We start from the raw sequence: 14,466 nt of genomic DNA, 5'->3' as shown, positions 1-14,466 counted from the left end.
AGGACCTCAGTATACATTATTTGGGGTTGTTATTTATTAAAGTGATTCCAAAACTAAAATTTCTAATATCCAATGTGATCTATCTAATAAATAAAATGATATAATTTTTGTTTAAATAAAACGAACTACATATTTATGAGCAATTGTAAAGATTTCCAAAGGTCTCTCTAAGACAAATATACATTAGAACATTTCTAAATGCAGGTTTTCAAATATATTTATGTAGATAGCAGGCAGTCTATACATTAATTGTAAATAATAACAATAAAAAAACCTTTCACATACATTGCTCTAATTACATATCATTAATCCCTTACATTTTCAAATAGGAATGTGTAAATTTTAGACACTGATTTGTGACACAAATGCCTTTAGTTTTCTACACATTCCATTGAAAATGAGCATGAAAACTTCAGAAGTCACAAAAATTCATACTTTAAACTATAACCTTTGCCCTTCGATCATTTAAACCCTTGGTTCTTTTATATAACATCCCAAATGCAGTACTTACGCATAACAATTTCTATGAATTTTGGGGGGCTTGATGTTTTCGGTGTTACCAGTGGACATCATGCTGGGAAAGCCTGACTCCCTGTTGCAGATTCTGAATTTTAATGAGAGAAGGGGGAGTGCATAGAAGCCTTTTCCAACCTCCCTCCCCAATCCTAGAGATGGTCCCTCAGATAGATTAGAGCAGCCTTGGAGATGCTCTAAAGTATATCACCAGCTAGTAACCCCAGGGATTATTCCAGCATTTGGAGGCTGCCACAGCATAGAAACACATTTATTCAAGCCCCTTTTCTCCCCTGACACTTCCCTTATGCTGGGTGCCAGAATCATAGCATAAGAACACAGATTTTTGCCAGCAGAGGATTCTTCAACTCAGGGGAACTCCTCATGGGCCAGATCCACTGCATCTAATTGGATGCACCATTCAGGTACCATGATTTGAAAAGATTAATAACAAAATTTCAAATCACTTCACCTTCCTATCCTACAGTTTCATCCTCTGTAAAGTGGGGATAACGGTACTGCCCTTCCTAAAGTGCTTTCAGATCTATGGGTGAAAAGTGCTGTATTAGTGAATTGTTATTTACCTGCAATGTAGTAAACCGGGGCGGGAGTGGGGGGGCACCATACATACATTAAGCATTTACCTGATTCCCTCATGAGTCATTTACATGCTCCAAGAGCAGCTGTAACATCACACTGTGGTATGTGTTGGGGCATAAAATTGGAGTGGGAGCCAGCCAGCCATTGTAGGGATGGAAATGATCAAACCTGTACAAATTATAAATTAGGTGCCCTTTCATCAGCAATGTGCTGATTGCCTCTCCCAACATAGCACTGTCCTGTGGGTGCTCCACGAACAAATTTACTATCCACTTACATGGGATTCTCACACACACAGAGCTTTCTGACCCATTACCCTATTGAAATTTGGTACCTTTGTGCAAAACAGCACTCAAGATCACATTTGTTCAAAACATATTAATATATAAAATGTATATTAATGTAAAAATATATTAAACCAATAATCTGCAATATTAACTTCAGTATTGATCCATTTATTAGACAATCATGTTTCAGCAGGCACATGTTCTCTACAAGATTTTCCCTAATATGGATCATTATTACCTTGCATTTATTGAATCTGTGGTGCCAATATTTTCAGTAAAGTTAGTCATAAATGTCCTATGTGTGAACACTAAGTGAATATAAGCGTGTTTTTTTCAACCAACCTCGTGCTATGTATCTATCCTTTATTGTTCTATACATTACTGCATCCTGGTGCAAAAGAACATTGGTAAAATGACCCAAATTCATCCCTGGAATAATTCTATTAAAGCCAATGGTGTTACACCTGAGATGAAACTAATCTAACATTTAAATATGTTATTTTCTCACTCTTGTTTGAGACAGTTCTTTGGAATCTATATCATGAAATTATTTCTGTTTTTTAAATTTCATCTATCACAAAAACCACACAAGTTTGTGATTTTAGAGTGTTTGTTTTTTTCTGCTGCAATATTTTTTTCAAACGTATAAAGAATTCCGTGAACTTTGCCAACAGGTGCAAGTAAAACACATAGGTCAAATTTGCCACCATTCTTAAGTGTCCTTTGACTTCATGATCCAAAACACACTCAAAAGCAGTTCTGCTCAGCGGTTCACATAAATATGATTGGTTGGTATTCACCAGCAATCCATTTATAACATTGTATGTTACTTCAGAGTGAAAGCAGAAAAGTGCAGTTCAGCAAATAGGCTACAGAATGTTATTAAGTTATTGGTTTGTGCAGCTCATGGTTCTTTTGTGCTGGGGATTTTCAGTTCTATAAACAACCCTCTTTTAATCCAGTAGGGGAAAACAAAGGAGCTTATTTAAAGAATGTAGATATATTTTACAGTCAAGCTTATTTTAGGAGGTAGGAATGAATGTCTAGTAGTTATAGTTTGCATAATTCGGTTTTAGAACTATTTTATAGTGTTTCTTTTTTACACGGCTCATTTGTTGGTGCTAAAACCACCCACCGGAACAAGAAATGGACAAGCAGGCTTTTACAAAAAGAAAAGCTCTGTTTTGAAATTATTTTGGAGGTAGGTAGAGTAAAAGGTAGTGTGGCGACGAAAAAGGAAGGAGACAGAGCGCCAGGTCGTGGTAGCTGAAAAAGCTTTTTAGGGACTTTTTACTGGGGTTTTTATTATTTTACTTTTTTATTTACAATATTTGAGTGGCTGAATTTTTGTGCATAGGAGGAGCATACAATACTTATTAACATGACTTAACAAACCCATATCTTGTGCACGTGAAAGCGAGCAGCGAGGGTGATGATCAGGTCAGCCAATAAGTTTTTTAATCACAGGCATGGGGGTGTAGGCCACTCCGGCCTCACAGCCATGGGCGCAGTGTGCCGCAGCCATGAACTAGCGATTTGGGAGCTGTGTGTCTCTACAAGGTAGAATTATAAATCAACAGAATAAGGTTTTGGAACCCACAGAAGATCACAATACTAGTGTGGAACGATATTTCATCTGTTCTCAGGGAATTTCCTACTTTGCAGGGTGAATTCCATGGGGGGAGGGGGAGACGCCTTCCTGCAGAAGAAGTGGCTGTGAAGTCCACAGAACTGTATTTGGTAAGCATAAAGAGGGGATCGATTTACATTATATATAAGAATAGTATTGTGCTGAAACTCATGCTTCAAGATGTAAGATGATTACTGGAGAGGTGGGATCTGGAAGGAGCCTTCCTCTTGTAGAGGATGGCATACTTCCAGCTTGATCCTCAAAAATGATGGGAAGCTACCCCTCCACTTTTTTGGGGGGAGGGGCGGGGTCAACATCATAGAAACAGAAAACATAATGAATATAAGACAAAGGAATACTCCCCGCCCCCCCAATGAAATATAATTGTGACATTACATTCTGTATGTTTATGAAAATATGTTTATAAGTGTGAATATGATATAACTGGAATATGCTTCATGCAAAAGGTCTCTTGTAAGGTATCACTACAAAGCTTATAATCTACTGAGTGTGTTCTTCCTATTTGTAAAAAGAACAGGAGTACTTGTGGCACCTTAGAGACTAACAAATTTATTAGAGCATAAACTACAGCCCACTTCTTCGGATGCATATAGCTTCCTATTTGTATGAATGTATCATTCTTGTATCTAAAACTGAAATATGAAGTGTTACTCTGAGGTCCTATTGTAATTATGCAAAGTGTGAGCCATTAGGATCTTGATGGTTCCCATTAACTGGAACAATTGGTTGTAAATGGCTCTGTTTACTTGTAAGCCTTCCAGTATACGTGGGCGTGGGCGCCAGGCAGTGAATAATGAAGTCTCACAGGACATGTGAACATGTCACATGATACTGAAATCCATCTTAAACCTGGTGCTTTTCCATTTAGAAGGAAGGGTGGGAACCCAGAGAGAGACAAAGGATTCCTGCCTGGTGCCAAATATATAAAAGGGAGGTGGAACAGAACAAAGGGGGTTGCCAGTCATGAGAAATCCCCTAGTTACCACCTGAGCTGGAACTGACAAGAACTGTACCAGGGGAAAGGATTGGGCCCAGACTAAGAAGGAGTCTAGTCTGTGAAAGAAGCTTATTGGAACATCTCTGAGGGGAGATTTATCTGTATTCAGTTTCTTAAACGTATTAGGCTTCAGTTTCTTAAATGTATTAGGCTTAGACTTGCATGTTTTGTTTTATGTTGTTTGGTAACTTACGTGGTTTCAAGTAATAAAAGACAGAACAGAGAAAGTCCTCCTTTTTATACTTAATAAAATCACCTTTGTTTATTAATTAACCAGAGTAAGTGATTAATGTCTGGGGGAGCAAACAGCTGTGCATATCTCTCTATCAGTGTTATAGAGGGCGAACAATTTATGAGTTTACCCTGTATAAGCTTTATACAGAGTAAAACGGATTGATTTGGTTTGGATCCCATTGAGAGCTGGGTGTCTGGGTGCTGGAGATAGGTGACTTGCTGAGTAGTTTTTGGTTAAAGCCTGCAGCTTTGGGGGTGTGGACCAGACTTGGGTCTGTGATACAGCAGATTAGCATGTCTGGCTCAATGAGGCAGGGTTCTGGAGTCCCAAGCTGACAGGGAAAACTGGCTTAGAGGTAGTTTCAGCACATCAGGTAACAGTCCCAAGGGGGTCTCTGTGATCGAACCTGTCACAATAATGTTTTCTGGATTAAACTCTGAGAGGCCTCGCGAATCTAAACTTAAGAAAATATCAAAGAAAACCTCAGTTCTGGGGTGTTCTTTCTTCATGATGGTCTGGAAGCCACCGATTCTCTAGGTGTGCTTTCAGCCAGTAGTCACATTATAGTGTAATGAAGCAGCAGTCATTTCAGCCTCGTTTAATAATATTTAAACCATTGGACATTCCTTTAACATAAGAAGGATTCATGGACTTCCAGAATGGCAAGTAGTGTTGCCAGTTTAATGATTTTAGCATGTGTTTTGTGATATTTGGTGTTTTTCTTTAAAGCCCTTGTTCCTGGAGAATCTCTCTGGGTGTTTTGGTTGATCACAAGATGATTATGAGCCGCCAACCTGATGTGTCTGTGCAAAAGGCTAACGCAACCCAAGGATGCATCAGGTGAGGTATTTCCAGTAGCGACAGGGAAGTATGAGTATTTTTATACAAGGCACTAGTCAGATCTCATCTGGAATACTGTGTGGAATTCTGGTCTCCATTGTTTAAGAAAGATGAATTCAAACTGGAAATTACTAGGATGATCTGAGGAATGGAAAACCTACCTTGTGGGATGAGACTTCAAGGAGCTTGGCCTGTTTAGCCTAACCAAAAGAAGGCTGAAGGGATATGATTGTGCTCTATAAATACATCAGAGGGATAAATACTAGGATATGATTGCGCTCTATAAATATATCAGAGGGATGATTTAGTTGGGGATTGGTCCTGCTTTGAGCAGGGGGTTGGACTAGATGACCTCCTGAGGTCCCTTCCAACCCTGGTAGTCTATGATTCTATGATTCGAGGGCGGGAGAGGAGTTATTTAAGTTAAGCACCTATGTGGACACAAGAACAAATGGCTATAAACTGGCCATCAACAAGTTTATTCTTGAAATTAGATGAAGCTTTCTAACCATCAGAGGAGTGAAGTTCTGGAACAGTCCTTCCAAGGGGAGAAGTGGGATGCAAAGAAACGTAAGTGGCTTCAAGACTGAGCTTGATAAGTTTATGGAGAGGATAGTATGATGGGACTGCTTACAATGGCATGTGGCCAGTCTGCGACTGCTAGCAAATATCTCCAATGTCCTGTGATGGTACAGTAGATGGGGAGGGCTCTGAGATACTACAGATAATTTTTTCCCAGGTGACTGGCTGGAGGGTCTTGCCCACATGCTCAGGGTTTAACTGATCACCATATTTGGGGTTGGCAGGGAATTTTCCCCAGTTCAGATTTGCAGAGACCCTGGGGTTTTTTCGTCTTCCTCTGCAGTATAGAGCATGAGTCATTTGCAGGTTTAAACTAGTGTAAATGGTGGATTCTCTATAACATGCAGTCTTTAAATCATGATTTGAGGACTTCCGTAACTCAGCCAGAGGTTATGGGTGTATTACAGGAGTGTGTGGGCGAGGTTCTGTGGCCAGGTTTTAGCAAGCCTTCAATACTGCAAGCTGTGTCCACAATTACACGGTGAAGAACTGCAGGTGTAGGCATTTGCACCAGTTATTGTGCAGGAGGTCAGACTCAATGATCATAATGGTATATGAGCCAGTAATTTAAAAAAATATTAATAAAAATACTATATATCGAGCTCTAATGGTTGTAGAGTAAAGCTTGTAAATGTGAATTTTAAAGGCTTATAAACCAGAGACCCGAATTTATTATTTTTAAATCTCATGATTTGGCGGGCCTGATTCATAATTTTTGTTCATATGATTTTTCTCTCTCCCCTTCCATTGAGATTTTGTACTTCAAACATAATGAAGGCCTAAGATTGATAGATAAACATGAGTGAAAAGTCATCATTTCACCCACAAGAAAATTAGTGAAACTTCTTGTAGTGGATAGTTACAGATTTAGGAAGTTTTGAGGGCAGTTGCCCTGAGATACAATTCATTTGCAACAAATTACAACATTTTTTCCTTAGCCAAATTAATACATTCTCATGAAAGCTTGTAGAAATACTAGCCCATACAGTTGAATGTTTAGGAGATGAAATTTACAAGGGTCCCAGTCCTGCAAACATTGTGCTGCACTTCACTTGATGTATGTGAGTAGTCCCTTTGGTTCTCACCCACTTGATGAAGTTAAAACTTTCAAATATTCATTTTTAAGAGGAAGCCATTTTCAATTTTATATACCCCCCTCAAAAAAAAAAAAAAAAGAAAAACCACACACAGAACTAATAAATTTTCCATTTGTCTTCTATGCTTAGAACTTAGACGAGGTATTCTGTGTTGTGGTTTTTTTTTTTTAATATTCTTTTACTCCAACTCCTTTTGTGTCATCTTTTATCCAACAGCAGATTTGTATGGCTGCGTTAAAACCATTGACAGCATAGCAGTGCTAGAAGGTGCAGCTAAAATTGTGGAGTTAGTTCATACTGTTCCACAGATAAATGCAGAGCCCATTTATCACCTTCTAATACAGCATTTTTACCATTTTTTCACATTTACATTACTGCAGTTTGCATTTAATGTCCTAACTACAATTTTTAGCATTTAGATTAGTATGAACATGAGATTTATTTGGGCCAGCAATGCTCAGCTGTCCAGAACAATTTTTAGATATGGTGCACTGTCTCTTGAATACTTGATTATTTCTCCCTTCATCTGGAGTTTAGTGACAAAGATCTGATCTTTAAAAGAGTCTCTCTTAATTGGATACGTATGGTATATACAAGGTGCAGTAATGTGATAAGACAGGAGTTTCCAGTCTGCAAGTTGAATGAGTTAGCTTTATGTTCAGTTGTGATTATATTACTATCCTTGCTTTAGTTGGTTTATATTCTTTTCCTTTAGACTTGGTTGGTGTTCTTAAATAGAACTCCATGCAATTTTCTGAGGAAATGCAATCGCTTTGTGCTCAATGTAAATATACTTAGAATAAAATGAATACAACAATGATTATGTCATTTGTGGAAGGCTGGTTAGAGATAAACTAGGGTAATCTTACTGAAATGGGAACAGAAATGTATTTGTACTTAAAACATACATTTATTTTTCTGGGTATCCAGCTAAACCTTGGAAACCCTAATTCAAACTTAATCTGCAGAAAACAGTACAGGAGTTTTCATGTGCTGAATCTGTCTGCCAGCTGGCATTGCTATCATATATGTAATGCTCAGGTTTTAATATCCATAAGCAAACTGTTCAACTACAGTGCAGTGTATTGTAATCAAGAGTCTGTTCAAAAGTACACTAGCAAGGGCTACAGAGACTAAGTGCCATATCTTACCATAAGTCTGCTTCCAACACTCCCACTGAAGTTAATGTTAGAGTCACAGGCGACATTCCCAGTGGAAGTTTTTGAAGTCTGTGGGAGTCAGTGATAGGAGGTCTCCAAACTCCTGCCAGTCACTAAATGAAAAAAAAAATGTTTAAAATTCTTTATCACTGTCACAAGGGCTCAACCTTGCAAATCCTATCACTCTACTCATGCAAATAGTCCCATTATGATCAGTGGGGTCATTCAGATAAATAAGGATTGCATTGTCTGGCCTCCATTGTATGGACACTGGAACTTCTCTGTCAAAGAAAGGCGTTTTTAGATAGCCATCTGGTTTTATAAGATTTGTGTTTGGTGGTGGATATTTGTACTATGGAGAAACTGTGATTGTAATTTTGCTACACAGCCTGACTTTCTCCTCTTCCACAGTGGAGTTAAACCAAAAATTAAAAACAATGTTTTACTGAGTACATAGGAGAGCTTCTGAGAACATAAGTAAATGCACACTAAGGTCAGTATTTTTTCAGCTTTTCAACAGAAAGTTAGCTGGATTTTATTTTCTTTCTTTGCTCATTCAATGGGCATGAATGATTTAATAGAGAACAGGTTAATAAATTCAGCACAGGTTTATTTTTTAGTTGTAATATAATCTTGTGCATATTTCATACTTTTTTAGCAAGACACCTATGCAAGAAGTCTGACTTTAATTTTGTGACTGTAACAATAACGTCAGAGCTGAGATTTTATATACCTGAATATCATAACATTTCACCCTTAGTTCAGATTTGCAATTTCGGCAGACAGAAATGGCATCTTTTCACTTTTGATCAATTTGTCAAAACTCAGGAAAATAACAGGCAGTAGCTTTCATAATAAACATGACAGTCCTCCCTTTATGTAACTTGTGGATTTTTGTGAATTTGCCCTGTTGAATATTGTGCTTTTTTTTAAAAAAAACCACAGAAACTGTTTACATTGTAAGCTTTCAGATCCAGGATAATTCTAATGGTTTTGTTATTAGTCTAAACAAGTATGCCCATTGTAGACCTAGTATTTCTTTTTCATCACTTATTTCTATCATTCTGTAAATCTCCATGAACTGGTAAGACTTCATCTCTGAATATATATTTCACTAGAACTCTTCATGAGTTACTCAGAACAAAGGCTTACTTCAGCGTTTCTCAAACTGGAGCTGCCGCTTGTGTAGGGAAAGCCCCTGGAGGTCCGGGCCGGTTTGTTTACCTGCCCCGTCCGCAGGTCCGGCCGATCGCGGCTGCCGCTGGCCGCGGTTCACCGCTCCAGGCCAATGGGGGCTGCTGGAAGCAGCACAGACCGAGGGACGTACTGGCCGCCTCTTCCAGCAGTTCCCATTGGCCTGCAGCAGTGAACCGCAGCCAGTGGGAGCCGCGATCGGCCGGACCTGTGGACAGGGCAGGTAAACAAACCGGCCCGGACCTCCAGGGGCTTTCCCTACACAAGCGGCGGCCCCAGTTTGAGAAACACTGGCTTACTTAGTCTGCTTCCTTTATTTTTTAGTAGTATGGGGAGGATTTAAAAGTTGGCAAAATAGGTCTCACATCACCTGCAATGACCACTGTTTTTCAGATTTTTTTTTTTATATTATTCTCTTTATTTGACACAATTTAGAAAAATGAGAACTATGTCTATGTAGCATGTGACTATGAAGTTGGGTTGCATTGGAAAAGCTAGACAGAAAACCAAAATCTGATCTCCAGAAGAGTTTGCCTATAGGTGGAGTTGAGATTATTTACACATCTCCCATTTTCCTGGCAAAACAAATCTTGACAAATGAATTGTATAATGTCTTAATTCTGATGTGATCAATCCCTGATGAACTCCAGGAGCATAAATATTTTAATTACTCAACAAAAAAAGAAAACTATGTAGTAAAATCCATTTATAATCACAAAAAAGACCAGAAAACAGATGGTTAGTCCCTCACTTGTTCTGTTATATAGGCTCTCTGAGATTGTACTCTGTAATAGGTGAAAATCAATAACTTTTCTTTCCCACAGATCATACGAAGATCCTACTTTGTAGGACTATTGGGAAAGAATACACTCTTGATTCTTGTGCTTTCTCGCTGTATCTTGAGGTTAATAATTAAGCAGTAATTAAATGTAAAATATGACAGTGGCTTTCATCCTGTTTCCTAGGTCCATGGGGAAGATGTATGGGAGATGAATGTGGTCCAGGTGGTATCCAAACACGGGCAGTATGGTGTGCTCATGTGGAAGGATGGACAACGCTGCCCACAAATTGTAAACAGATAGAGAGGCCTGAGAACCAACAGAACTGTTTCAGGGTTTGTGACTGGCACAAAGAACTGTATGATTGGCAGTTGGGCAACTGGAATCAGTGCCAGCCAGTTATTTCAAGGAATCTTGAAAAACCAGTGGAATGCATCAAAGGAGAAGAAGGAATCCAGATGAGAGACGTAACTTGTGTCCAAAAATCAAATGGGGTTTCTGCTGAGGATGTCATATGCGAGTACTTTGAACCAAAGCCACGCCTGGAACAAGCATGCCTCATCCCTTGCCGCCAGGACTGTATTGTGGCAGAGTTCTCCCCCTGGTCAGAATGTTCCAAGACTTGTGGCAATGGGCTTCAGCATCGGACTCGTCACATTGTTGCTCCACCTCAGTTTGGTGGCTCTGCTTGCCCTAACCTGACTGAATTTCAGATCTGTCACTCTACCCCATGTACTACTGAAGAAAGCTTGCACAGCCTGAATGTGGGATCCTGGAGTACATGCTCAATGCCCCACTCAAGACATATAAGGCAAGCAAGGAAACGAGGGAAGAACAAAGAAAAGGAGAAGGACAGAGAAAAAGGAGTACGGGATCCTGAAGCTCGGGAGCTTATTAAGAAAAAGAGGAATCGAAATAGACAGAACAGACAAGAGAACAAATATTGGGACATACAGATTGGATATCAGACCCGGCAGGTTACATGTACTCACAAAAATGGAAAAACTGCTGCCTTGAGGTAATCACTGTTTATTAACTTGAACATCTGTGTGTCTGTCTGTGTAGTTGGAACTTTAAGAAAAGAATGAATAATCTCGTTATAATTGTACTGTTGTATGCACTTTTATATCAGCATAACATGATCTATTTCTAACTCTGTCTTACCCTGTCAAGTTTAAGATTTTTCCATAATGCATTTGAAAAAACATAGCACAAGTGGTGTTGATCATACTAAATATCACTTAAACATGCCCTATTAAGCATTATACACCATCTAGCCTTTGTTTGTCTAAATATGTATCCCAGAAGGCTCACTGAAAGCCTGAGCTTATTCATCAAATCTGTGTTCTGTTTCTCTGGCATTTTGGCACCTTTTTTCTCCATAACAAGTGAAGCATGCTTGAGAACAGGTGATGTCTGTGTTATTGTATTTAAAGCTTTGGACGCACACAGTAATAGGGCTGGAGTGTGTGTGTTTGACAGACGCTAGAAAAAGAATCTGAAAAAAGTCAACATATATCTATTCCAGATTTTTTTGTTTTTGAAATGCAAATATGTGAAGTACTGCTGCCCTTTATACGATCAGTTTCTGTTACTGATTTTGTTTTCTATGGCTAAGCTCCTGCAAAAGATACTTATATCAAAAATGTGTATTTTACTTCCAAATATTTTTATTCTCTCTTTCCTCCTTTTGCACCTTTCTTCTATATTTCTGGGCACAAAAACTAAGAATTTTAATATAGTCAAATGTAAAGATATGTATGTAGGAGCAAACAATACGGGCCACACTTACAGGCCTGTATTGTTTGCTCCTACATATGGGTGGTGGGTGGAAGGATGGGGGTGGAAGCAATGACCCTGAAAAAGATGTTCAGATTTTGCTGAATAATCAGCTAAACATGAGTTTTGGGCTTAATGGTGTGGCCAACAGGACTAATGAAATCTTTGGATGTATAAACAAGGGAATATCAACTAGGAGTTGGGAGGGTCTATTACCATCTCTGCATTTGACACTGGTGCAACTGCTATTGGATTACTGTTTTTGTTCTGGTGTCCACAATTCAAGAAGGATGTTGATAAATTGGAGACTGAGAAGAGTCATGAGAATGACTAAAGGATTAGAAAACATGCCTTATAGTGATAGATTCCAGGAACTCAATCTATTTAGCTTATCAGAGAAGGTGGTTAAGGCATCACAGTTTGTAAGCACTTACATGGGGAACAAACATTCTAAAATAGCCTCTTCAATCTAGCAGACAAAGGTTTAATGAAATCCAATGGCTGGATGTTGAAGCTAGACAAATTCAGACTTGAAATAAGGTACACATTTTTAACAGTGAGTGTAGTAATTAACCATTGGAACAACTTATCAAAAATTGTCTATTCTTAAATCAAGATTGGATGTTTTTCTAAAAGATATGCTCTAGTTCAAAGAGGAATTATTCAGGGAAGTCCTATGATCTGTGTTATACAGAAGGTCAGACTAGATCACAATTGTCCCTTCTGGCCTTATAATCTATGAATCTATCCTCTTTCTTTTTTCTGCGACTTTCTCTCCTCCAAGGTTACATTCCTTTCTCTCTTAGAGATCTTCACTCTGATTCTTTTCCCCCCGAATTTTGACCATTGCTTCTTCTCACTGTATTCCCTTCCATGCTGTTCTACCTCCTAGGCCTCCCTCTCCAATTGGTACTTTCCCTTCCCAAGTCCCCCAGCATGTTTCCCTTCATTTTAATTCTCCCTTCCCTCCATGATCTCTTCTATTTTTTGCCTTCTGTCATATGATCCTCCCCACTTTCTTCCCTCAAGTATAGCAGGTGATTAACTAATATGACTCCCACTGTTATATGAATGACCCTGCTATCTGAATTAACTTGTCACCCACTGCCATTAGGTTAACTTGTACTGTGGATATTTCATTTGAATTTTCATTTTGTCATTTAACTCTTCATTCAGTATTTAAAAGTGTAATTAGTTCAACCATTCCGTCAGGGCAGCATTTAATACTGCACTTCCAATTATGTAAGGTTTTGAGACACATAACACAAAAGTTAAAAAAAAATAGTTTAAATCAATTCTTTATTACCTTATATCTATGTCTAGTTACAAGAACCCTCCCAAATATTAGTTACAATAATATGGTCCATCATTCCTATTACTACTACTTAGTGTTGCATAACAGTTTTCATTCGTGGATTGCAGTGCTACCCAAAAGTGATTAAGTTTCATTATCCCTAATTTACAGAAGAGGGGGAAAAACAAAACTGAAGGCCCCGTAGGGTGTTCTTCTTGAGAAGACACCGAAGGCCTGATTTTCAGGTATACTTATCAGCTGCAGTTCCCCACCTGTTTTGAACTAGGAATCCAAAAAGGAGATAACCAAGTTTGGTGGACACTTAGAAATTTTATCCCAAGTGACTTATTGAAAGTGAGTGGAGAATAGAGCTGACAATATAATTCAGGTCTCTGGACTCCCTGACTAGTGGTCTGTGCACCAGACTATGATGCCTCCCTTGTAAATGATCTGAAGACTCGAAAAACTATCATACGGCAAGGAAGAGCAAGTGTTTGTAATGATAGTTCTCAGTGCCATCTTTCAGAAGCAGTACTACAGTAAAAGATGGAACCATGGCATTATCCTTCAAACAATACACATACTTGTACTGAAAGGTGAGCAGTTACTTCTGGGTTTTAAAAGTACACAAATCTTTGCAGGAGTAATCCAAAGCATCTAAAGTAGCATATATTATAAATAATTTTAAAATAAAAAAGGAGGGAGAAACTCACAGAGAAACTGTTAATTAATCAAACAAGGATTTGACATAAATAGCAAAAGAAAGAAAATGTACAATTAGCAGTCAATAGCATACCTTACCTCAACCTCTCCACAGATACTGTATACATCAGGCAAGTGGAAACACTTGCACTTGAGTATACCCAGATCTCAGGCAAATCAGCATTGTACACATGCATATACATGTACATCAGACTATAGAATATTGGCACCAAAGGGAAGGATGATTGTGATTTTATGTAGGAAATACCGGCACTTGAACTTCAGCTTTTGAAGTTTCAGAGTAGCAGCTGTGTTAGTCTGTATCCGCAAAAAGAACAGGAGAACTTGTGGCACCTTAGAGACTAACAAATTTATTAGAGCATAAGTTTTCGTGGACTACAGCCCACTTCTTCGGATGCATATAGAGTGGAACATATATTGAGGAGATATATATATACACACACACATATATACACACATCTGGACCTGTTGATTTAAAAATGTCTAACGTGTGTGTATATATATCTCCTCAATATATGTTCCACTCTATATGCATCCGAAGAAGTGGGCTGTAGCCCACGAAAGCTTATGCTCTAATAAATTTGTTAGTCTCTAAGCTTTTGAAGTTGTCTGTCCGCCTGTCTATGCATACATTCTGCCCTCTTCACAGTACTGTCTGATATTATCCCATGATTTCCATTTCAGCATAGATTTATAGCTTCCAATGCCAGCAGGGACCATGGTGACCATCTATTC

General features: G+C 38.6%; 1 protein-coding gene across 3 annotated transcripts in view; it reads left to right on the top strand.

Annotated features, from left to right (window-relative positions):
* The window catches only part of THSD7A (thrombospondin type 1 domain containing 7A), a 351,691-nt gene that overhangs the window by 143,732 nt on the left and 193,493 nt on the right, over nucleotides 1-14,466 (top strand). For all 3 annotated transcript variants that reach the window (XM_034760534.1, XM_034760535.1, XM_034760533.1), the window contains exon 2: nucleotides 10,122-10,953. In XM_034760534.1, coding sequence (XP_034616425.1) covers nucleotides 10,122-10,953 — 832 coding nt within the window. The remainder of the gene's footprint in view (nucleotides 1-10,121; nucleotides 10,954-14,466) is intronic.

The sequence above is a fragment of the Trachemys scripta genome, chromosome 2 (assembly GCF_013100865.1).
Source record: "Trachemys scripta elegans isolate TJP31775 chromosome 2, CAS_Tse_1.0, whole genome shotgun sequence".
Lineage (NCBI taxonomy): Eukaryota > Metazoa > Chordata > Testudines > Emydidae > Trachemys > Trachemys scripta.
This window is presented reverse-complemented; position numbering and strand designations above follow the sequence as displayed.